The sequence below is a fragment of the Empidonax traillii genome, unplaced genomic scaffold, assembly GCF_003031625.1.
Source record: "Empidonax traillii isolate 1590-97213 ecotype Southwest subspecies unplaced genomic scaffold, ASM303162v1 scaffold292:size1342341, whole genome shotgun sequence".
Lineage (NCBI taxonomy): Eukaryota > Metazoa > Chordata > Aves > Passeriformes > Tyrannidae > Empidonax > Empidonax traillii.
In genome coordinates, this window is record NW_020955485.1 from 747,531 (window position 1) to 773,872 (window position 26,342).

The 26,342-nt window shown below is 40.6% G+C and overlaps 1 protein-coding gene across 1 annotated transcript in view; it reads left to right on the forward strand.

Moving 5' to 3' along the window:
• Nucleotides 1-12,292, forward strand: part of LOC114060780 (cytochrome P450 2J6-like) — a 21,674-nt gene extending 9,382 nt beyond the window's left edge. Inside the window, exons 3-10 of the mRNA XM_027890562.1 lie at nucleotides 1,073-1,235; nucleotides 2,182-2,331; nucleotides 4,047-4,207; nucleotides 6,186-6,362; nucleotides 8,008-8,149; nucleotides 10,057-10,244; nucleotides 10,926-11,067; nucleotides 11,733-12,292. Coding sequence (XP_027746363.1) covers nucleotides 1,073-1,235; nucleotides 2,182-2,331; nucleotides 4,047-4,207; nucleotides 6,186-6,362; nucleotides 8,008-8,149; nucleotides 10,057-10,244; nucleotides 10,926-11,067; nucleotides 11,733-11,935 — 1,326 coding nt within the window. The 3' untranslated portion in view covers nucleotides 11,936-12,292. The remainder of the gene's footprint in view (nucleotides 1-1,072; nucleotides 1,236-2,181; nucleotides 2,332-4,046; nucleotides 4,208-6,185; nucleotides 6,363-8,007; nucleotides 8,150-10,056; nucleotides 10,245-10,925; nucleotides 11,068-11,732) is intronic.
• Nucleotides 12,293-26,342: the final 14,050 nt, after the last annotated feature.

Genomic DNA, 26,342 nt, shown 5'->3' on the forward strand with positions numbered 1-26,342 from the left:
CTAATTACACAGTTTTTAAAGTTGCAGCAAGTACGGAGATGGTTTCCTCCTGGACCAATTCCTCTCCCAGTTTTTGGAACCTTGATACAGCTGAACTTTCAGTTTAATCGTGATCTCCTCATGAAGGTACTTTTTTTCAGATATTCCTAATTGTTTAAAAGTCTTTGTCATTTCTCATGTTGTTTTCTGTGTGAAAATGTCTTCTCCTGAAACTATGTAGGTAGCACAGTGTAACTGTTAACTGGCCACTGTGATATCACACCCGCTTTGGTTCAGAACTTCTGGTTTGGTTTGTAAAGTAAGGAAAAGTTCTTGCAGTGTAAAGTAGTTTGCCAAGCTAAGAAAACTGGTGTTGGAATTTCAGAATATGTGAAGATCATTCTGATGCTTAAACTCATCCCCTTTTAATACTGAGTTTGACAAACTCATATGAAATTTGATATAATTTGGGATTAAATACTTTTAGGGATAATAGATCATATTTGCAGTTAGGGAAAAAATACTTTAAAAATAATTACTTTTATGGCCTGGATTTGTAGCTTGCTGAGCAGTGGCAGTCTCTAGCTTGAAAAGTAAATAGAACTTATTGCACTCCGTGTTTATGTGCTCACTTATATTGACAGGATTGAAAATGGTTGGCAGGAAAGTAGAAAGTAACTGGTACAGCTTCTACAAGCTAGGTATTCCTCTGGCATTTCTGTGTTCTTTTGTGTTACTTTACTTGTGCAAATGATAGAAACTGTCTTGCAATAAAGTAATGAATAGCAAATGCCTTTTTTCACATGAATCATTGAGAACTAGCCTTGGCTTATATACAGTAATAAAAGATACATATTTCTTGACATAGACCTGTGGCTCTGAAAAGTGGGAATACTCAGCTGTTTCCGATAGTGAGTGCTAGAAAAGACATTTATGCTTTGTCATGGAAAATTATAATCTTGTGGGAAAGATGGAGAACATCACTCCACTTCAGGGATGGTCTTGTAATCAGTGCAAAAACAGGTTCATCCTCTATTTGTTTGCAGCGTGTGGGATTTCATCTGTGCTTCTCTGGCTTCTCTCCCATCTCTAGCTGGCAAAAATTCATGGCAACATATTCACCTTATGGTTTGGATGGGCCCCAGTGGTTGTACTGAATGGATTTCAAGCAGTGAAGGATGGTATGACCACTCACCCTGAAGATGTTTCTGGGAGGCTGGTGTCTCCTTTCTTCAGAGCAATGGCCAAAGGGAAAGGTGAGAATTTCTTGCAATAGATATTGCACAGAAGCATCATCTTTACATATTGCAGCTCTTTTGTAGCTTGTAACCACTTACAGAGGTACCACAGGAAGCAGGGTTTGTCTACAAGGAATGACTGCTGGGTGAACTGCAAGGCAGGGAAGGGTGAAATTGCTTTTGGATAGTAGCAGGAGGAAAATACAAGCAAAAGAAAAAAGGTTCATAATGTCTTGTGTGAAGCACTCACTGGAGCAGATTCAGAGTGATGCAATGAGACAGCGGTTAAGTTGTGTTACAGAGAAGTGGAGGAAAAGCAGGAAACAGCCCTTTTCCTTGTCCTTGGAGGACTTGCTGCCTCCCACTATTACATTTTCAGCTGAAGAGTGAGATTGACAGTGGAATCTTCTTCCTATTCCCTTCCTTTTGTGAATGTTTTCTTACTCCCACAGTTACACCTAGAGGCTCAGTGCACCTCTATTTCAACCTTGATGTAGGTTTCATACCACCAACCACACTGGAAATTCCCCAAGTCTGTCAGAAAGCCTAAGCACTGAACTCTGCTGCCCTGTGGACAGGAACATTTATCCCTACCTATGAAATGTCAGAGCTCTTGCCCCCTTTCCATTCACAAGAATCATCACTCTGATTCAGGTGAGCTTCAGGCACAGCAGGGTGTGAGACAAGCATTACAAAGAGCATCTAGAGAAGCAGATGTCAGACATCCTGAGATATGTGGTTGTCTTAGATCAAGCTTAATCCTGCAAGTCATCTTATTACCCGGCTGAGTTTGTCCTCTTCAGTCCTGCCAACCTACTTACATGCCAGAGTTGTTCCTTTGTGCCTTTGTTCTTAGGCAATGCAATACTTTAATTATATTCTGTGACTTAATATATACTTTAATGTAGTCCTTGTCTATAATTAATATTAGCATGATAAAGAGCTCTTCCTGTAATGGATGCAGGAATTATGTTGGCAACTGGTCACACCTGGAAGCAGCAGAGAAGGTTTGCACTCAGGACCCTACGCAACCTTGGCCTGGGAAAAAAAGGTCTGGAGCATCGAGTTCAAGAGGAAGCCCACTACCTGGTAGCCTTTTTTGCAAGCAGGAAAGGTATCTCTGCAATAAATATCAATACATTTCTGCAATTAGTCTGATGTCCTTAGCGTATGAACTTCTCTGAAATTAAGGGCAACTTTTGTTCCACAAAAGAGTGTGCTGAGTCTTACAGTGTCTGTAGGGAATGGACTGAAAATGCAAAGACCCCAGCCCTGTGTTTTCAAGGAGACTATTATTGTTCAAAGTTATTTACAAAACAACTACATCTGGGAAGAAAAACTGGAGCTTATTTATTATTTATATCACAGAATGTCCTAAGGGGAAAGGGATCTCTGAAGATGGACTAGTCTAACCCCTTCTCAAAGAAGGGTCACTCTGAGCAGGTTTCTTAGGGCTGAGTTGTAAATATCTGCAAGAATGGAGACTTCACCACCTCTCTGGGTAACCAGTTCTGCTGTTCAATCAGTTCTACAGTAAAAAAAGTTCTTTTGTTTATGCAGAATTTAATGTATTTCCATTTTTGCCTATTGCCTCACTTGATATCACTGAGAAAAATCTGGCCCCATGTTCTTTATTCAGATACCTCCCTAAGCCTTCTCTTCTCCAAACTAAACAATATCCCCAGCCTCTCTTATGTCAGATCCTTCAAACCTTTAATTGTCCTTGTGGCCCTTTGCCCAATTTGTTGTAATGTGTCGATGTCTCTTGTACTGGGGAGCCCAAACCTGGACCCAGCCCTCCAGATGGGTCTGACCAGTGCTGATCAAAGGGGAAGGATCACCTCCCTTGGCCTGCCAGCAATAATTCCCTAATGCATCCCAGGATGATGTTGGCCTTTGCCTCAAGGGCACCATTGTTGGCTCATATATGGTGGAGGTGCATAAACTTATGGAGGCACTTCCGAATTAAGTCTCATCTGTAAATCTACACTCCGTGTAGCAGTGACTAGAATCTTGTCATGAATACCCTTCTCAACCCAGTTAGGATCATGTTAGTTGGATTTCCCAATATTGATCATTATTCAAAGGCACAATAAATGAGGACATGTCATGGCTAGCATTGTATCAGTTAAAAGTAATTAAATCTAGCCCAACTCTGTTTAAGAACATATATGCAGGAGAAAAAAGCACAAAACAGTAAGTTGCTAATCAGAATCATGGCTTGGGTGTTGGACAGTTGCACTGACACATACATAAATATAGTTGTTTATAGTAATTTATTCCAGAGTCACAAAATAGTGACTTGGGATTAGGTTTTCAAATAATTGCTTTAATATGAATTATTGTATCTCTGCCACAGTTGGTTGAAAGGAGTCTACAATATTTTATTTTACTGGAGGTTGTACATCTCTAGCAAGGTCAGACAAACATAGTGGCCTATATGTCCTTGCTGGATAAGGCTGCCTCCCTTCTTGCAGTTCTCCCTTCAGGTTCCCTTTATCCACAGTGTTCTCAGTCATTCCCATGCTTGAGACATATTTTGAATTTGCTGGGCAGCAAATTTGCATAGAATTTTTTTCTTATCTCTAAATTTGCTCTATCATATTATGCAGTATTTTACACATCTGGTGTTTCTTTAGGGTGCTACACATTCCTGGGATAATGGGATTGCACCACCATTGTGAAGAATTGGTTTGATACTCCAATTTTGTAAGGAGGTTGCTGCTTCTCTGTGAAATGCAATGCTCTCTTCTATGGATAACCTATAACATTCTGTGATTTTACTAAAGTAGGAGACATTAACAGTGACATTTATTATTATGGTTGCAGGGAAACCTCTGGATCCTTCTTTCTCTCTTGTTCATTCTGTCTCAAATGTCATTTGTGCTGTCGTGTTTGGACATCGTTTCTCCAGAGAGGATGAGACCTTTCATGAACTGATTAGAGCCACAGAGCATCTGTTCAAATTTGGGGGCAGCTTTATACATCATGTAAGAGAACTATCTTGTATTTCTCTAACTAAGATGGAGAGTGAGAAATGCAGATTCAAGAGGTGGCTGTTGGGCAAAAGTTTTCGAATGGGTGAGTGGTGTCCTGTGCAGCTGTACTGGGCAGTGCACTCTCTCAAAATGTGATGGTAGTGCTCCACAGACCAGCCTCAGGCATTTGTGTTCATTATCCTATGTTTGAGCACTCTGGTAGCTCTGCCTAACTCTTTGCAGCAAGGCATAGGCTCATGGACTGCTCCTGGGTCATGGGTTTTCAGCCTCTATGCACCAGACTCCTGCCTTGGACAATATGATCCTTAAATATTAAAAGTCAGGTCTAAAAGTGTGATTCACATGTCAAGTTTAGACATTGTTTTATATAGTGAACAGAGAGAATTATTCAAATATTGAAGTGTTTTGCCTGTGGCTACTTATCACCATTACCTCTTTAAGACTTGGACTTGAAGGCTTCCCAGAGAAATTCTGCTCCTTCAGCCTGAGTGAGGAGTAGCTCTAGACACAGGCAGCAGATGACAGGAAATACTAAGCCAGCAAATGTAATAAGTTTGGCAACCAAACAATCTGGGAGCCAAGGACTCATCTGACATAGAGGACTCATCTGACATTAGAGGCCTCCTTTGCACAGAAGGGCATTCAAAGTTTTCTGGGAGTTCTGGTTCTGTCCCACTGCTAAAGTTGTCCCATACAGCTTATGCAGTAACTTTGTAATGTAAAACACATAAGCAATCCCTGTAATACAAAGATTTCTCTCCACATCCCACAGAGTATTCTTCTCACTAGGTTATGGTCAGGTTCCCTCTTGCTTAGCCTAACTCTGGTCCTGTTAAGTTGTGTGTAGTGGTGGCAGGTGAGACCTGCTTTTAGGATAGAGAGCATAACTCCCTTTCTTGTCTCCTTCCTGGCTTTGCTTAGTTCAGTGAATAAGATCCTGTTTGGGGAAACAAGAACAGGGGTTCAAACTTTTCCAGAGTGATGGCCACAATCTTCCCACTTCCCAGATGCAAAGAGTACTCAGTATTGTGTGGAAAATGGATGTTGCTGCATCCACATCCCAACTTCTTAACTGGATCCCATGCTATCAGGCACTAAGCAGGAGAACACTGTGGACTGGGCTTTTCCAGAAATTGAGGAGGAGTTTTGGCAGGACCGATAGCCAGGAAGGTGGATGGGACAAAGTACACTACAGATACAAGAACAATGTATACAAATTATCCAGGCAAAAAGATAGGCTGAAAATCAGAACAAACTTTCTAGCTATCAGAATAGGTAGAAAGCAGCTATTCCTTACTCCAGGTTTTCCCCAGTGATAAGAGAGAAGGAAAAAAATTAATCTGGTGTCAGCTAACACCTTCTTCCTTTCTAGAGGAGAGCACTCAAATTTAGGTAGCTGTTAGGTAGCTGTTCCTTAGATTTTCTGGATTTCAGATATTTGAAATTTTATCGAGGACCCTTGAGAGGCCGATTGGTAGAGAGTGCTTTAGGGACTACCCAGCCTATATAGCAGCTACCGGCAGCCGACCCTTGCTTTGGGTTTATCAACTCCTTTTGCACATCCTGGCGAGGACAGTTGGTAAGTTTTGCTTTTCCGTTCCCGCTATTCTCCACTGGAGGGCAGGATGTCACTTTTAAAATGCCTGAATGCAGTTCATAGTAATTGAAGACGTGACTTAAATAACTGAGTAGATGAACACAGTTCATTCTAGTTATAATAATTCCAATTTGGCTTGTGATTGAGCTGAAAGCCTGTGGAACTCTGAACCCTATCATCAAAACAGCTAGAACTTAAATAATGTACTGTTTCACAACTTGAAAGCATAAGCGCAGTCTTTGACAGGATATTTGCTAATGAGGTCCAAACCCCACGCTAACATGAACATCGCCCTCTCTTTGTAGCAGGCCTTTCTGGTGCATTTTCTAGTGATAGAGACTTTGTAGTGCCTCTTGTGTGTCACTCCCACAGCTGTACGAAATCTTCCCCTGGCTGATGTGCCGTCTCCCTGGGCCCCACAAGAAGGCGCTGGCTTGCTATGATGTCCTGAGCAACTTTACACGGAGAGAGATCAGAATGCATACGGAGCGTGGGACACCGGATGAACTGCAGGATTTCATTGACTTTTACCTGGCTCACATTGAAAAAGTAAGTTTTCTGTGTGAGGCTGCAGGCACTCATCCTTAGATGTTAGGAAGAAATTCTTTACAGAGAGGGTAATCAGGCATTGGAACAGCCTACCCAGGGAGGTGGTGGATTCACCATCCCTGGAGGTTTTTAAGCAGAGATTGGATGTGGCCCTTAGTGCCATGATATAGTAATTGGAGTTGGATCAGGGGTTGGACTTGATGATCTTGGAGGTCTTTTCCAACCCAATCTATTCTATGATTCTATGATCCTGCATCTGCTGTCACAGCCAAAAGGGAGCTGCTGTCCTGGGCACTGCCTGCCTTGTGTACGCCCTGAGCATCTCTACTGCTGTGCTCAGTCACTACAGATGTGCAGCCAGGGGAGAAATCCCTCCCATCCATAGTCTGTTAGCTATTTCTGTCAGGCTGCTCTTCAGTCTTTTAGCTTGTGTCTTATGAATACTTTATAGTGCAAGATTTTTTATTATTATGGGGATCAAAAGCAACTATCTTGTGGACTCCAAGCACACTGCAACTGTGAAATTGTCATTATCGTCCAAGCTGATACTTCTACCAAAGAGTCAAATCAGATCTCCTTGCCATGGTCATTTATTTCTATATAATAACCAATAGCATCAGTTTGTATTTCTAACTGGTAATTCTTTATCAATCAATTACCACATCAGCTGCTATATTTTTATGGCTAGGATAGATGTCTGCCCAACTGGCTTCTAGTTCCTGGGATTCCCTTGTTTCAAATTTTTTTTGTACAGGCACATTCACACATCTGACTTTCCAAAGCATTTAACTGCTTCTAAAACATTTCACTTCTGTTCTAAGATTTATGAGTCTTGAAAATCAGTGGACCAGAAATTGTTTCAGTGAGTTCTTCTGGGATCTGCCGGATGGAAATCATCCAAGTTTATTTATTAGAAACATTGAACTGTCTATAATAGATGCACAGGAGCAATAAAAAAAGATTAGATGGTATTACAACAGGGGAAAACATCTTTCCCACTTTTCAGCTGTTCCATTGGCAAGAGAAAGGTTCAAGACCCCTGAGCATAACCTCCCTAAATTTAGACAATGAATTGCCCCAAACTATAATGACATTCCTTTATAGTTTCAGTGTATACATACAAGTCCTCACACTTCTAATTGAAAACTGTGAAACCTCAGAGAAGCTGTATGTGAGTCATTGTGCCTTTGTAGTGAAGAAGAAACCTGAATACCAGAGGTTAAGAACTTTACACAGCCGTTTTCATTGCCTTGTCACTGCATTGCTTGCTAGAAAAACTAAGTGGCGGACTGTGACTTGAGGCATGAAGAATGGCATACTAGTAGACATCTTTAGAGGAAGATTTACTTATGAAACCTTCTAAATGAACCACTATTTGCACACTTAAGCCGATAATCTCTTTCTGCAAAGAACATGCAATTTAGCTTCATGATTAAAAGGGCAGTAAAGATGTCTTATCTCTCTGTGAAATGTTTGCTTTTTGTACTGATAGCCGTTTTTGGTGTCTAACATTCCTTGTCAGTCTCTGTATTGTCCTACATGCAGAACACACTGCATCTTGGGACCAGTTATAAATCATATTTAACCCTATTTGGATTTTTCTATCTTTCACGTATAAGCCTCTATTTTTTCTTATCATTTGCAGTCCAAAGATGAACCCAGGTCTACATACAATGAAGACAACATGGTTTATTCTATAAATGACCTTTTTCTGGGTGGATCAGAGACAACGAGCACTACTTTGAACTGGGGTCTGCTCTATATGGTGGCATATCCAGACATCCAAGGTGAGTAAATAAGCCCACCACAAATATCTCTCAGGCAGTAGAACAGCCAAGTCATAACATTTTCATGGATCAGAGATTATTCCTAGATACTGATACGTGCCTAGTTCTATGTATACCTTTTTGTACTGGTATATCTGTGCTAGGCAGCATCAGTAGATGCAGGGGATCTGTACACAAGCTCTTAGAGCAGCTACAGGCAGTTCTCAGAGTTAACCACTCGGGAATTATGCACCTGTATAGGAGATTGGGGCTGACTGAGGTGTAGGGGTCTGTGGGGAAATGAAGACTGTGGCAGAGATAAGAGGACTGGAGTCACTGTTTGGGAAGCCAGTAGTTTGCACATGTGTTCCTTAAGGGAACAGTGGCCACTGCTGCAGTCATTGGTGAGGGGTGCTCATGGTGCTTCAGGAAATTGGGTTGGGTTCTCTCTTAGTTGATGGCTGAAAATAATTAACCTGAAACTGATGTGTGATAATAGGAGTGTCACTGTTTGGAAACTTACTTCAGTTGTGCTTTGTATTGCTGAGTATCAGTAAGAGGGACTACAGGGGGTCCTGCCCCTCTTGGTGCTCTGTAGGTCACAGAAGAAATACAGATATTGCCTAAAGGTCAGTTGCCAACCTTGACTTTATTTTTGCCCATCAGTCCATTTCCAATCCCAAGATACCAGCGTGTCTAACCTGTGATTAAATTAACTCTGTGATGTGTTTGAGTTTCTTGTAATAGAAATCATTCCGGTCAGGAAGGGAAACTGATGGCTCATATGTTACATATATTTGTATTTAGGAAGCTTGTTTTTAAGTCTAGTTTTTAAATAACCATCAATAACTTTCATACAGCACTGAATGAAAACAAAAGGAAGAAGGACGACTTATGCTGGATGAGAGAAACCTCATTGTTAGATCACAGAACATGTGCAAATACTCAGAGGAGAACAGGATTTTAAACGGAGGAAAGACATGAACATAAGAAAAAATTGCTCATCTTGTAGCTGTCAGACAAGAAAGTCTACTTAATCTCATGTTATCACGTTTTGTTATCACCTACGTAATTAAGGTTATGCAAGCACTGACTCACCCGTGTAATTTTATTTAGATAAATATAATACCTTGCACATATGTGAGAAAGCAGGGTGGGTGCAGAGTGATCCTTCCTGGGCTTCTTTCTGAACGCATTCATACTGTTGCCTGTGTTGAAACCCAATGACAATGCTGTGCAGTTCCACTCTGTAACATATGGAAAAGTTTGGCCTTTTGCCTCACCAGGCTTTCCTTGTGCTCTCAACAACCCAAACAGAGATGTGTGTAAATATTATGCAGTAACTGATTACCTCAAACTACACTGGATCCTGAAGTAGTCATGCTTGCTTTTGCAAGATAGTTCTTTATAGAAGGAAGTTTACTTTAAAATCTTTCTGGATATACATTTTAAATTCTGTAAGGTGCTTAAATCTCTGTTGTCAGAGCCTGCCTAGCACAGTTGTGTGACGGACTGGTGGCAGTCACAGAGCAGGCTTGATGTGATGCAGAATGGACTTCCCTACATCTTAATGTTGCTTCAAGCAGCCTGGAAAAAAGACAGGATCATTTATTAAAAATCTACGATGGTTTTATTAGGTGATATGTCCTGCCTCTCTAGAGGTTTATAAAACAAAGTTTTGTTTTTGTTAATGCTCCCAAGACTCCTGTGCAATAAGTGATTTAAAACATACTATTTTTGGTTCAAAAGGCAGGTACCAAGGAATAGATACATTTCTTTCATGGTTTTTGGGCATTGTTCTAATTGGCATTGTTTCACTTAGTAGACATTCTACATAAGAACCATTTCCTTTTAACAGAATCTTAAATGGAATTAGTGAAAACACTTGATAGGTTTTTCCACCTGAAACACTGAATATTTCTCCACAGAGAAAGTTCAGAAGGAGTTGGATGCTGTTCTAGGTCCTTCCAAGTTAATCTGCTATGAGGATCGGAGAGAACTGCCCTACACAAATGCTGTGGTTCATGAGATCCAACGCTTCAGCAACATTATCTCCGTTGGCATGCCCAGGGTGTGTGTGAGGAACACCACACTGCTTGGCTTTCCCCTCAAAAAGGTACAGACGCAGTTTCTAAGTTGCTGCACACCTTTCCTGCATCAGTAGAGCAAGGTGTGGATTAAGATCTGTTTGTGCCAGGAGCTGCTCCTCAGTAGCAAGGGGACTGGACACCTCTGGGTGCCACTGAACAGAGACAAGAACTCACCTGTCAGGCTGAGCGACGCAGCTCTTAGGGAGAGGGTGATCAGCAGTGGAAGATGCCCCTGGTTGGAAAATTATATTTTAGCAAAGTGTTCCTACAAACCAGTGAAGATAAAACCTTTGTGATTGATACTGAAGGAAACTGTGGTGGGTTTGTGCTGATAAGGCATTGGAAAGATTTCTGACTGAATTTTTGTGTGCAGAAAGCCTGTAAAAAATCTGGGGAGAAGCACGGCAGTTTTGCAACTAGCTTTTGTTAAAGAGACTAAATCACAGAAACTCCTAACATTGGAAGTGAAAATGAGTTAAATACAAATAAAGTTGTTAGTTCCTATTGAGGTGGTCGCTTCAATTGTCTTGCTTGGACCAACATTTTGAAGCAAAAATATTTTGAGTTCCTCACAGTCCTTACTGGGGAACTGAGTCTATCAGCACAAAACACTGAACTCTGAGAGGGAATGAACACCGGTCTCACCAGCTGGCTCTGGCCACTGGGTGAGGACTCAGCCAGAACTGTGAGTGTTTTTCTCCTTTCAGGGCACCATAGTTCTTCCAAATATTGCTTCATCTTTGTATGACCCAGAGCAGTGGGAAACACCTCGACAATTCAACCCTGGTCACTTCTTGGATAAGGATGGAAACTTTGTGAGCCAAGAAGCCTTTTTACCATTCTCAATAGGTAAATGGACTGACAGCACATGCATTAGGTGTTTGGATTGGGAGTGTAGAATGAAGATGCCTATTAAAAACCTTTGGTTTTCTATTTTAAATCTTTTTGTGGAAAACAGTGCTTAAATCAACATGATTATTTTCAGTAACTTTTGTTCTACTGAACGAATAATAACATGGATAAACAGAGGTGTCCTGACAAATGTATATATCTAACTCACCTTATTTTTGGAAGGAAATTCTCTGCTAATGATCATGTCTATTGATTTGGGGCATAAATTTCACACCAGACATACATTTTGGAAAATACTTGCAAGCAGCCTTCCTGATTCTTTATGCATACAACACTGGAGCATGACATCTCCCAGGAAAAGCAGGTCCTTATTCTTCATTTATATGATGGATTGAATTCCTTTCAAGTTGTCAGTCAAATTAAGATGAGATTTTTGAGGTAATTGAAGGGATACTTGGAGCAGAAGGGGCACACAGTTATCTACAGCTACAGATAAGATTTGTCAAAGGAAGAATTACACTAAACTTTGTGTCATTGATTGCATTAAGTCCTAAAGAAATTCTTAATTAGGCAAAAATACCATAGCTTTGTGTGAGAATGAATACAATTGCTGTTGAAGTCAGGATAATTTACTCACTGTCCTTCCCCTCTTCCCTCTGCAGGGCACCGTGTGTGTTTGGGGGAGCACCTAGCGAGGACCGAGCTCTTTATTTTCTTTGCCAACCTGCTGCGGGCTTTCACCTTCCAGCTCCCCGAGGGAGTGACAGAGATCAACACAGAGCCCATTTTGGGGGGTACCCTGCAGCCCCACCCATACAGGGTTTGTGCCATTCCACGCCAGGCTGGACATGTGCAATGTCCATGAAACATCTTTGTTGTTTTTGTGAATGTATGCCTTGAGAACACATAAAAATTTTTGTCTTGGATTTGAATTTCTACTCCAAAAAACCACCTTTTATCTACAGCAGAAAATTTTGTTCAGACCCTGTTACCTGCTCTTGAAGGTGATCCTTTTATTTTGTAAAAGTTAATTTGATCTGTAAGGCACCATCATTCTCAGCCATAAAGGAATCTTGAATTGCTGTCTGGCCTGGCAGATATAAATCTGGTACACTGGAAAGTAAATGACAAAATTGACCAGCTGATTTCAAAATTAATTCATTGTCTCTGAGTTACCCTGTTTTAAAAAGCAATGAAATTTAGGAAAACAAACCTGGAAGATTCTGCCTCTTGATGTTACTATCATAAATCATAACATTTCAGTCAACTTTTTGTTGATGGTCGTTAATAAAAGATATGAAGGAAAAATTAGCAACTGATTTTATTTGGTTTTATTTACGGATGACTTACAGAAATTCTAGAGAATTTCTAGACTTGATCCAGGAAAATATGTGTAAGGCATCTTCAAACCTGGCAGAGGGTAATTGAGTCCAGCAGAGAAAAAGTGCAGACTGAAACTTGATAGAGAGTGAAGATACAGAGAGAAGATTTATTTTGGGGCCCATACTTCTAACATTTTAAAATTCTTGTTAGTTTTGTAAAGTCCTTTCTAACAGAGCAACTCTTTACTCCCATGTGTGACTCCTGTTAGGATCAGCACTAGGAGGTTGATACAGCAGGTGCAAGGAGCTCTCCCAAGGGGCAATTTGGGCAAAGAGCCTGCTGGAGTTAGAGTCGACGGTAAATCAAAAAATCTTCATGGAAAACACCAGAGAGATTTTTTAAATGCCTCAGCAGTTCAGCAGTATTCCTGAAGTCACAAAGGTTTGCCATATACACAAAACACTTGTCAAATGCAATAAAAAAGTCTATAATAGTAAAAAAGGATAAAAATTGTTTCCCATGATGAATACTTATATTGTCTGGAAAAGACTTGCAAATTGTGAGTGAACTTGTACTTCATTAATATTCCTATTTCTGTGAGAGAGGACAGGACAGCTCAGCAGACGATCATCTGTTAAATCAGTTACCACTAGATGTTGTCCACTGAGCGATTGAGATTAGTTTTGGCAGTTCACCATGAATCACAAATTTAGACCAGTACCATTATTTCTAATTCGATAGCTGATGGAACACAGCATCAAAATAGTAACCACTTGATATTTAGTTGTTATTAAATTAAATGGCAGGACAGCAGAAGTGAAATATGGAAGAGCACATCCTGACATTTTATTTGACAGAAAACTATGCCCTGTTAAAAACTGATGTCAAAGTCTCTGTGGATTTGCATGTGTGCATGGGTAGATAAGGCAAAGCAGAAACCGCTGTGATCTGGGGATGTTGGAGCTTCTTAAAAATGAAGCTGAAAACATCAGTAGCATTACAAGCATTAACATCACTGCTATCTGATGCTGTCACTCCTGACAGCCACATGCTTCCCCAGACCTCCTTCCAAAAGGGAAGATCATAAACTGGCCTGGACAGAAGTGTGCCCAGGATGGCCCATACACAGCCAGAGCAGGATGAGTAGCCTGAACCCATGGGAATGGCACAACCCAAAACGAGGAGCATAAATCTGACTGGTCGAGGGGTGGAGAGGAGACATGCAGGGCACTTCAGAGGGAAACTGGACATCACACAGGGGCAGTTTATTCACACGTGGGTGTGCTAATGCCTGTCTGTGACAGGAACTGCTCACTGGTGACTTATAGACCATTGTGCTCAGGTGTCCAGGAGATGATTGCCTGTCACATGAGACGTGGCAGCAGGACATCAGCAGGAGGCTCCCAGCAATGAGATGGGAGAGCTGTGTTTTTCAAGGCCTTTGCATTTCTGTTCTTGCCTGACCTATTTTAAAAGTGAGTCACTTTAGCTCATCTTCTAATAAAGCCTGGTCTTTTTGAGCTTTTAAAAGCCTTTTAAAGCACAGCCGACGTTGGCACAGAAGGCCAGTGAAGCTGAGAGCAGCTCTGAGAGAAGCCTGGCTGCCACTCGTGAGTTCTGTGATAATTCTCTCAGCCTTGCCTGTGGGGTGTCCCCTCCAATCAGGCTGCTGATCTGTCACTCCAGGGCTGCTGATCTTTAAGGGGTATCTTGGAGACTACCCCTGATATCCTTAATTCCTCTATCTTCTTTTCTTTATTGCTTCTGTGTTATTTCTCATGTCTTCCTCAGGCTCCATTTTCTGAAGTGGCACCACACAACTGTTCAACCACAGAGTGGAAGATCTGGCTATAAAGGAAAATACAGAAAATGTAGAGGGGCAAAGTTGAAGATTTTGGGTTCATGTAGCTCTTGGAGAGGCTCAGAGCCTATGAATTTGTGATGTTCATCTGACACCCTTTTCACTGAAAGTTTATACACAAAGCAAATGTAAGTAGCAAAGAAAACAATTCTATATTTCAAGGAGTATAATGAGGAAAAAAGGAAACTGATGGTTTCTTAAAACTGCAGTACATCAGGAAAGTTCTCTGGCAGATGGGCAATTTAATGCCTTTTTTGAGTTGGGTTGTCAATGGAAATGGCAACAGTGATCCAAAGACCAATACATTCAACACCACTGATGTTCATGGATGATTTCTGTCTAGATTAAGAAGAATAGGTTAGAAAATAGCTAGATAAACGTGGTTTTTTCAGACTGGTTGGGCTGATTCATCCCAGGGCACTTAGGGGAACACTATCAACCTCAGAGCTATTAACAGTTATCTATGAAAACCTGTGGAGGAGGGGAAAAGGTCAAACATTTCCTTGTCTTCAGATGGTAAGTGAAGCTGCAGTGTTATAAATCAGTCAGCCTAATTGTACTTATCAGAATATCCTGGAAAATAATCAAATTGTAAGCACTGGGAGGAAAACAGAAAGAGTCAGTGCTCACCCAATAATGTCAAAGTTATTTAGTTTTGTTGGATGACATAGTTAGAGGTCTGTTTTCAGGAGACAGGTTGTTAATATAATTTACTGCTCTTTAATGTGGCTTTGACACTATCTTGGGAACCCTATGGAAATGTGGGGTATCTGAAGCTTTGTAAAACTTCATGGAAAACTCAGGAAATACATAAGAATGTCAAACTGGAAAGATACACAGAATGGGATTCTGTCACGCATTTAGTACTATTCAACAGTTAATCAAAGGACCTTCATAGTTAGTGAAAACACCAGACTTGGGCAAGGTCTAATTTCTTGATGCCATCAGATCTCAAACTGATGCCTGCAGCAAGGTGAGAAACAGGTATTCCTAAACTTGTCATAGTTCACAGAACTTAAAAGCAGGACTGCTTTATTTTGATTCATTACCTTTGTGAAAGTGTGAAGGTTGTCATAACATGGATACTTCTTCTTAGCAGTTTTAATGTCAGATAGATGGGGAGGTGAGGGTGACCCTGTTCCAGTATCTCTTATTATTCCCTCCTTCCTTCCTTCCTGGAGTCACAGTTTTCCTTGGGGAATTTCTCTGGGATTTTTTTCTTGATCATTATGGTTCCCACGCAGTAGAAAAATACATTTTAGTTTTGCAGTGACTCAAAATGCCTCTAAAAGCCATAGAATTCAAACTGAAGTTTGCTGTTCTGAGCTAAACCATTTTCTTTAGATTTTCTGGAATAAAAGATAGAATGGGAAAATCAGAAAGTCCTCATTAAGAATTCCTGAGACGTTATTTGAAACTATATCTGTCTATTGAGATAATTGGCCTAAAAAGAATCCCAATGAACTGGATTAATTTGAAATAATATTTCAGATGACTTTGGCATATCTTTTGCTTAGTGAAAAGCTTATGAACTTGTCCTAATATCTGCAAAGAAATCTCAGCCTGTGGTATTTTTAGCTAACACTCTAGAAACTATTTATTTGCTGTCCTGCAGTGTGAGATTCTAATGTTAAAGGAATAACAATAATAAAATTGCAGCCCTTTCCCTGAGCAGTTTATGAGATACAGCAGATGAGACAAGAGACGAGCTAATAATGTGAATATATTCTGGGGTCAGCTGGTGATATGATGATATTCTACAAGGACTGCATTTTAAGGAGCATTACAGAGAAAATGGGGAAAAAAATTGGAGTCTTTTGTAGGATATTCTTTTTGAAATAACTTTTTTGAACACTATTAAAATGTTTATTTCAGTGGTGCAGTCACGTGAGCATAGGCTCTGTCTTGTAAATTCAGCTTGGACTGACAACTGCAAGCTATAGATGACTCATTTCTCTATCAGACAGCCAGCTTAACCTAACTTACCCTTAACCTACTTGTGGGTAGTTTTGGGCAGGGACAAATATCAGCCACTACTCAACCCTAATACTGAGGGTATCAGCAACTTCAGCACTCACAGACATAAACGATCATCCTAGAGAGATGTGGACCATTATGGGATCTGCAGGGAGGGTTTTCAGACTTGCCACTCTCTGACACTCTTGTGGCACTGGCCTGTGTCCTGGCAGAACTGGGCACAGCCCTGCAAGAGCTCACAGTTCAGGGATGTAGTCTTGATGTGTGTTGGGTCTGATGCTGCAGCTGAGGGAAGCTGTCTGTGCTTAAGCAGAACACCAAGAGCTGCTTAGGAAGAGTGCAGGCTAATTCTGCACAGATCAGGCACGAATTCTACAGCACAAAATTACTCCGCGTTAATATTTCAGCAGCTCACCCTCCGAGGCACCAGGCAGAGGGCAGCAAAGGCCCTTCAAAGGGTTGTGCTGTCACACTGGGCTGTGCTGTGCTCTGAAACAAACCTGTCACCAGGGTACGCTGGAGTTCATCACACCTTCACTCGCCGACAGTATGAGACTGGTTGAGGATGAAACTCAACTGCTACAATACAATCTCCTTAATAGATTTCTTGGACCTTTTGGTAAACACAGTGTCTGCACGTTTTCTTGATTACAAGGTATGTGGATATTATTCACTGTGACCATGTTCTTCTGCCCTCTGATCAAGATGAAAGGTTTCTAATTTTCTCTGTACTTAGAGTCTCTCCCACATCAGGGAATGCAGTGCACTGAGGAAGCTCCCAAATAAATTACTGTGTGTCTTGCATTAACTTTCACTTTATCTAGGTGAGATGGCGGCATTTGACAAGGACCAGATGTTGGAAAAACAAAGTAATTATACAATTTGAAATGTGAGAATCACATCCATGAGGCTTAGAAGCAGAGCATTTATTCCATTTGCCCTGCCTCTCTCCTCTCCTTTCCTTTCTGCTAAGTAACGCCAAGATAAAAGAGAAAACTTTGCTATAATTAAAAAAAAAAAAACCAAAACAACGAACCCTAAAACAACACCAAAAACCTCCCAAAAAACCCAAAACCCAAAACAAAACAGGAAATCTTGAATCGAATAATTCTGGCTGTTTTTCATCAATTTTAGTTTATTGTTGGTTTTTATCCAGATTTGCAGGTAAGCTTCTGCAGTAGGGGAGACAGTTAGGACTAAAATTGCCTTTTACCTTTATGATGTGTTTGACTGGATTCTTAACACGGAGCTAACCAAAGTGATTCTCCTTGAACAGTGCTGTCCTCTAATCAAAGAAAGCCCTGCATTTCATGAATCTGAGTAGCAAAAAATGTCTCAACAGATCAACCTGAAGCATTTAATGAAAAAAGACAGAGGACTTACCTTTCCATCCTCCTCTTTCCAAAAGTTCTGTGGAGCACTGACTCCTTTAGTGGGTTACACTACAGTGCAAATGTTGGGAAGATGATTTCCATGTTAAGTTTAGGACACAAGGAGTGTAATCTATTGATATTGTTCAAACTTTTCTCATGTATCTCTGGCTGCAGCAACCTGTGTCACTCCCCACTGACACCTGTTTGATTGTACATTATGTGCATGTGGCCTTTTTAGGCTTTAGGAAATTCTGTATTTAAGACTGTTCATGGTTACATTAGTCTATTTGTAAACCTGCATTATGAGGCATGCTAAAATGTCACTGCTGTTTGATCACAGACTGTTAGTGGCAGGATGGACATCACTAGTGGCAAAGGTTGCTCTCAATTTCTCTCCACCATTACCAGCCAGTGAGCATATTTAGACTTATCCCAACACCAAAATTTGCACAGAAACAAATCCTGCATGACTAATGTATCCATATAATTTCCTGTGGCAGCTTCATTGTATTGTCTGAACGCTGTGCAAAAGAGAACTTCACAGCTCCAGGAACTCTGATTTTCCTAACAGGGAAACAGTCCTCGTGGCCTCTATGCCACCTTTGACAAATAACCTTGTGTACTTCAGTCCTGAGTCTTTCAGCAGGTTTAGCATATGTTTGCATTTGTGTATCAAAGTATTAAAATAAGATAAAACTAAATATTTGTATTCAAAGCACAATTGTGTTGGCTGCAAGGTGTGAGTGCGTTATGCTGCTCCAGACCTGAGCTTTGCTGTCAGAAGACAGACATCCATTCAGTGAATGGATAGTTGGAAATGGACTGCACCTGCAGGGTGGGGATTCTGACTTGCCCAGCACTGCACAGGCATTCATGGTGAGAAGTCAGCTCTCAGAACTGGTTTTCTGCTGGCTTGGTCAGAAGGTTTTCCTGCTATTTTCTGCTATATTCAGCATCAGAGAGGTGAAGCCTGAGACAACAGACCTGAATTTGTTCACGGAGCAGAGGCTGACAGGCACAGCCCTGTTGGTAATACATCAGGTAATTAAAGTCTTCATTCACACTAAGGTCTGAACTGAAATTTGCCATGGAAAAACGAAAACAAACTGTGCTCTTGGATATTGCTGTCCACCTCTCACTGAACTTGAAATTCAAGTTGATGTGTAATCATTCAGTTAGTTTGAAATTAAAATATGCATATCCCTACATGTGCAACTAGTACTGTTTGCTTTAATGCAATTGTACTGGGACATACCGTAAGGGGGACATAAAACTTTGCTACAGTGCTGAGCTTACAAGTATTTATTTCTTCCTGTTTCAGCCTTATGATCCACCATTTCTACGCTCCTGTTTAATCACCATTTGAAGTACCAAGTTTTTGAAAGCTTAAGTTAAAAAACCAAAACCCATTTTTGAAAAAAGGACAAAAAGCTTTTCAATTGTTTTAAGACTTCAGAATGTTGTTTTGAACAGTTAAAAGTTCATTCTGTTTATAAAAAGCAGTTTCATTATTGTTTCCAACTGTAGATGAGATTTTCCTGAATCTAAGGCAATTTTTTTCAAAATCCAGTGTTTGCACTATCCATCTGTGATTCTACTTCTCCTTTTGTCATGCAGTTCTCTCTTTTGCATCCACAAACTGAACACCACAAGGATTTCTGGGGGTAAAACATGAATTCATTAAAAGCAGTTGCAAACACATCATCCAATTGTGACCACATTGATAAGAAGATTCTTTCATAATGCAGACAAGGCATATTTCAGGAACAACGTCTGCTGTTCTGGAGAAACTTGCTTGTGACAGAATTAATGACATTCTCTGCAGTCTGGAAAGCAGTATTAAAATGAGTGAGGAAATGGTGAGCAGTAAAAGAGGGATACATGTGATGCATGTATTTACTAGGCTAAAAATCCGTAAGAAGGACTTGCAGGAAGGAAAAAATTGGCCTTCGTATTGCTGAAGACACTTATTTTTATTTTTTAAAATACAGACAAGTGGAGAAAACCAGCTGTGAAATGTGGACAAACACCATTCTCTGGCCTTGCTTTGTGTCTGCTAATTTTACGGTTTCTGGAGTTATAATGTGCATGTGTGCAAATAAAAGCTCTCATGCTGTTTTGTCTCCTGGTTTCTGAAGGAACAAAGTGCTCGGTGTAATCTCATGCAAGTGGACAGGAAATACCAAATGCAATAGCATAAGAAATTATCCTACTGTTTTTCTAAATGTTTAATAGGAGAGAGAGACATATTCCTTGGTAACACCTGTGAGGCTCGTAGGTCAGTGAAGAGATCTTGTTCTTCCTATTTATTCCTGGATTTTTTTTCTAACTTGTGTATTCTGGGAGCTGATTCACCTCAAACTAGTTGTAAATCTGCAGGATATCTTCCCTTTGGAGAGGTCCCAGAGAGTGAAGTTTGTGCCAAGAGAAGACGCCTGGCTACCCAACCCAAACGTGCTGCCATGTAAGCTGTGCCTGTTTCTGGAAAGTCACAGCATATGAAAAGAGTGGGATCACTTTAACGTCGAAACTGCCCTTTGATGCACCTGTCCCTGCAGTTTCCAGCACTCCTGTGTGAACGCTATCAGTCTCTTGGGGCAGTGGAGAGCTACTTTGTGTATGTCGCTGTTCTGACAAGGAAAGAGGGGTGTGGAAAGCAAGAAAAATGATAGTGAGGGTAAATACCTGATGGAAGAGGATGAGATCTGGGGAGTGAATTTGAAGGCTTCACAAAGGTTTTGAGGAGGGGTAACTATCTTTCAAATACATATTCTGAGAATCTCTGCAAGCTGAGTGGATTTTCCAGGTGGTGGATCAGTTTAGATGATGTTCTGAAGAAAAATCTTTCCTGAAGCAAATAAGAATGGAAGAAGTCACTTTTTCTGCTCCCCTACTTTTCTCTAATTATGGACTTACAGATTTGTTTCAGTTGGAAAGGACCTCTAAGAGGTCCCAGTCTTACCCAGCACTGCCAAGTCCGCCACTAAACCATGCGTAAAAGTGCTACATCTACACATCTTTTAAATACCTGCAGGATGGTGACTCCACCACTTCCACGGGCGGCCTGTGCAGGGGCTTGGAAACATTTTAGTGAAGAAATTTTTCCCAATGTCCAATTTAAACCTTCCCTTGTACAGCTTGAGGCTATTTGCTCTTGTCCTTTCACTTGTTACTTGGGAGAGGAGACCGACTCCCTCCTGGCTATGACCTCCTTTCAGGCAGTTGTAGAGAGCAATGAGGTACCCCCTGAGCCTTCTTTTCTCCAGGCTAAACACTCCTCCTCATCAGACTTGTGCCTCAATGTCTGTCTTGACAATTGTACAATAGTTCTGCAGCCTCTGAGGGTGCTTCTGTTCACCCCTGTCCCCAGGTCCAGAACTGTGACCTTGTGCTGTCCCATGCATGTTTGACATCCCCACTCTCTTCCATAAATTCTCACTCCAGCTGTCACATGTAACTGGAGGCTGCAGAGAAGATGACGGGGACAATACATAAAACTGATGGATGTTTAGGAGGATACAGATTGTTTTCTGTGGTAGAAGATGTCTCTCCTGGTTTGTATGAGGTCTCTCTTAGCAGCATCAGTACAAGCAATAAAATTTCTTGCAGCACAGTGTCTATAGAAGGAATAACAGTTTTGACTTCAAGTGTTATTTCTCAATCCATTTTAACTCAACACCAATGGAATATTTTTCAGGAAAAAGAACTTTTTCAGACATTGCTACTGTATTGCACAAGCAGTAATACCATAATTAGAACAATTTAAAACAATAGGTCCTTTTTTCCATATTTTTTCTTGCTTAATTTCAGGGATGTGTCCACATACTGCAGTTATCTCATGTGCAATCGACTGAGAAACTTGTGTCTAAAGGACTGCATTGTCATTGCCTTACCAACTGCTAATCTCAAGATACCGTATTACAAATCAATATGCAATCACAGCCACCCACCTTGCCCTTTGATCCATAAGCAACTGTCAAATACCAAAAGCTGCTGAGTGTGCTTGCCATATTTCTGGAAAGTCACACCAGCAGAGTTGCCATAGGTGCAGGGAGTTCTTTCCTGGAGGCAGGTGCTGGATGGTAAAGCTGTAAGCAGCGTTGTCTGACTGCTTTCTTCCATAGGAGATTCAGATAAAATGTGGAGGGGTATTGGTTAGTCGTGTCCCTCCCTCCTTCCCTCTCTCCCTCCCTCCCTTCCTCCCTTCATCCCTTCCTCCCTTTCTCCCTCCCTGCCTCAGGGAACTGGTAGAAAAGGAACAAAGAACCATCACAGAGGCAGATGTGAGAGAGGGCAAATTAACAGGGCATGTTGGGGCAATGATCAGTTGCTGAAGGGAATTTCTTGCCACACACAGTGTGTAACTCTAAATCCCCATTCCCTTAATATTAGCACTATTGCAGTGCAAGTCCTCATAGTTCAGCTCTCCTTGGAAGCAAGAAGAAAAAGCTTCTCTGGACAGGGAAAAAAGGCACAAGTCAGACTTCTGGCCCCTGCACTTTACTTTATGCAAGGCTGATTGTTACTTTGCCACTGTAAGAAAACAGATGTCCTCTGTTAGAAGCTTAATGCAATTAATGAAATACTTAAAAGGGCTGCTGTCCCTGCTACCATGCTGGAGATTTAGGAGTGTGTGATGGAGGGTTACTAAGATTCTGTGCTACTGCCTAATTTCCACACCACTCCCTCACCCCCCAACCCTCCCGCTTAAGACATGGAAAATCAAATACAGAATACTTCCAGACACAATTTTAGTTTTGGTCAGAGAATGTGCTACTTTCTCTGGGTTATGACCCATCCTGACCCTTTATTATGCCCTTATGGCTGCTTCTATCTCGGTCTTTCCTTGGTTTCTGCCTCCTGTTGCTTGACTCTTTGCCACACCTTAATTAAAGACTTCGAAGAGTTGAAAATACTTGGCTGCAAAGGATTACAATGGGAAGTATGAGGTGGAGGGAGGTAATGGAGTTGGTACAACCCCATTTATACCAATCTGGGATAATATATTGCTACACTTTGAGTGTAGTAATTAGAATACATTATTGAGTTGCGCTGATTCTTCCTTTCATGCTTGGCATTTAAATTCCTACCATGTAAATTTAGGGGTATTAATACTTGTCTGATTAGAAAGTCTGCTCTGTTACACATTTTAATTATAAAAAATCCTGTAGTGCTATCTAATTTCTTGCCTTCTTATGTAGGAATAGATATCTTTGCCTTGACAGACCTAAAATGTATTTAATAATGATAGAGCACCCTGAGATACTTGCTGGAGTTGGATCTAAAGAAGGGAAAACATTGCTTATTTTTAGTACTGCATAAAGTATGTTAGAGTTCTAGGTCAGTGCTAGTATCTTGATGTTTTTAAACACTGGTTTCATAGAATACACATTGTAAGCTCCTGGTTATGATAATTTTGATCCTATGAATTGTTTGAAGACAAAAACAGGGTGGAGGTCATATCGGTCTTTCAATCTTTATGCATTACCTTGTTTGGTCACTGTTGTACATTACTGCAACCTTCTCAGCCTTTCTTTGTTACCAAGCCTTCTCCTATTTTAAAAGCTACTTCTCATTTTGCAACCACTGGTACATACACCTGCACCCCTTTAAAACAGTGTTTATTCTCCATGTCCTTATTCCCTCTGAACTTTCTCTTGCATATGACTTTTCTGGAACTGTGGGGTTTTTTAATGCTTTGTTGTTTGAGTTCAGGGCAATGTTCCTAACTCTGTTCTTCTGGGCACATAATGGCCAAGCTTATGCTCTGCAGCCAACCTGATGAACACAGCAAGAGCGAAAAACTCATCTGCAGTGTTCCCTGCTGAGTAAGCTGGACCTAACCATCCTAAGAAAACCAAGATCTATCTCAAATATTTTCTCTTTTTTTTGTGCAGAAAAGATGTAAGTATATTGAGTCAGTTTCTGGAGCTGGTGCTTTCAGTTGAGAATGACTCTCTCCTCACTGTGTTTATTCTGAACACAAAATCAGATTGACCAGGTCATTTCAGACTGCTCAGACCTGAGTGGAAGGGGAACATTATTCTCAGAGTCATGCTTTGTATTTGGGGCTATTTCGAGGTCAGTATCTTTAACCTGGAGGAAATAGAACATGCCCATGGTCGTGTCTCAGAGTTTGGCTGTCCCCAGTGTGTCTGGACATGCTTATGATCTCTTGGTCAGGTAACCAAGGTACGTGTCCTCCAAATCTTCTTTTACTCCTTCACTCACCAGGATTGACCACGGCCCTTGTGAGGCCTTGGCCAGTTTGTAAATGAGGCAGGTTTGGTGCCAAGACTTCTGCACTTCTCAGTGCAGAGCTCCAGGAGATTGTATCCAACTCTCTGTCTTCCTACTTCCATTGGGACAAACTAGTTCATGTTGTGTGGCTTTACATCTCCCTGCACTGCAGCTGACGCAATGGTTGCCACCCCTGTCAGTGATCTGGCTTCCTGAGTTTCACTGTTCTCTCAGTCATGAAATTTGCAAGCTTTGTAAACAATAATTTTAGATTCTTTTTTAAATTAATGGTTTAAAGTAATCAAGAAAACATTATCAGTAATGTAATTTCAATGCTATTGCTTTATCAACCACGTTTGTAATATTTTCAAATAAATACAAAAAAAACCAAGTAACTTTCATTTGTTCTATGATAGAGATTGTTTTCTCTATTCTGATATTTTAAGACTGTATAATGAGTATCTTTCATCACATAATGCTTTCTCTGGGCATTCTTGGGATGAAAAACATAAACAGTCAGCTACTGGTCTTGCTTTAACTTTGTCTCCACCAGTTCCTTTATCCCCTGTACAGCAACACCCTAGAGTTTTTTAACATGTGAGTTTTGCTAATTAATATAAGCTTTGAAGTATTTTTGGTTTTGTATCTAAACACTTATTTTTTCCTTGTTTTATTGGCTTTTCCCTATTCCTATGTCAATAAAAATAATTTTTACCTGTGGTCAGTACAAGCTTTCAGTGTTTTCTCAGCCATTCACTCTCCAATTGCAGTTCTCCAGGATTTTAGCTTCCGTGTATTTTTTGTGGCAAACTGTTATGACATGCATTTGTGGGTGCTTAATTTCTGTCAGGTTTTGTGGGAGTCTCTTATGGAGCTTGTTTATTTAGCTTAACTTAAAAGTGCTCTGCCATCACTGCCTTGTCATTGTGCTTTTCCCTGGCAGTCATTAGTCATGCTGTGAAGAAACCACTGATAGAAACTGAGATGATAGACTGCTCCAGCTCATAACATCAGCATTGCATTTTACAGGTTTTTTGCCATATTTTTACTGGTGCTTCTCTTAGATATTTCTGAAAAGATGTATTTATGGACTTTGAACTTCAATTTTTACCCCACAGCCTGTACATCCTCACTTACTCTCTAGCAGCAATAGCACAGTGCTGTTGGCCTACGAAGAGGAATTCCAATGTCAGAATATTGATTTCAGCCTCTTTTGTGAAAACAGAAACCTTTTTTTTTTTCTATTAGCCTTCAGAATATATCCTCTTACATATTTTTGCTTGTCTTTTCCTGTTGATTTTCTTTACCCTTCCAGGGATTTTGTTTGCATCCTCAAGCTTGTCATGCAGAAATTGTGGAGATGATCTTAGGTCCTTTGTATTTTCTTTCATCTTGAAAAATTCATCCAACTATTACTCACATAGAAGTATCATGCAGTTCCCAGTAATTCACCCAGAGAACATCAAGTTACTCTTCTTTTTGGCAAACTCTCTGCAAGAAAATTCTTGCAGCAATTAGGATCTGGGATGCCAGTCTCGTTTATGTTGCTTTTTCCATTTTTATTTTGGATATTAATGTATCTTACATTTTTTTCTTCTCACTCTTTGTGCCACCTCAAGTCCTGCCTTAACGTTCCCAGTTTCTAGGCTTATTCCAGCTTGTGAATTTTGCAAGTTTCTGAAGGTAATTGTGTGCAAGGAGTTGGAAAGTATAGTAATATATTGCGCAATTTCCACTTCTAAATATTATTTATTTGAAGCCACACTCAAGGCAATTGGCTGCTACTGTGTGCCCAATGTACGAAAAGTTCCTGTGCTTTGGAGATACTAATTCCTGACATTCTCTCTTGCCAAATGTATTACAGTTTATTCTTCATATTTAAGTATCAATGTCCCAGAGCTGAAATTAAACATTTGCTTGCTCAAGGATTTCAGGACCACGCTTGTTTGATTGTCGCATCACCTGCACAGCTTTACTTTTGCAAGCATTGCACTAACCTTGCTGAGATTTATTTCACAGTGTGCTTTTATTTTCACTAAAAATCTTATTGAAACTTTGGCTTCCTGATAATTTTCATTAAACCTTGCTGGGTTTGCCTCTGAGTCCAATTCTTTGGGCTGCTCTTTGCTTGGGTTACTATCTTTTAGGAAAGCTGAATTTTCTGCCAAAAATACAAACCCAGAAAATATCACTGATAGTCAATCCACAAGAGGAGGCACCAGACAGTAAGAGGTCCAGGCCAACACAAGATCCCTCAACCTGGTTTTGAGCAGAGTTTAACCAGTGGCATGAGGTGACACTGGTGTAAATAACTATTCGTTCATGCGGATTTCAGACAGAACATTCTGAAAACACTGCAAAAGGAAAGATAATGATAACACCCGGCAGGATAAATTCCTGGCTGGCTCATTTGGTTTTGTTCTGCTTCTGACACTGGTGCTTTGATTCCAGTTAAACCTGACCCATGTTCTGAAAGAGGTGAATTTATTTACTGATGT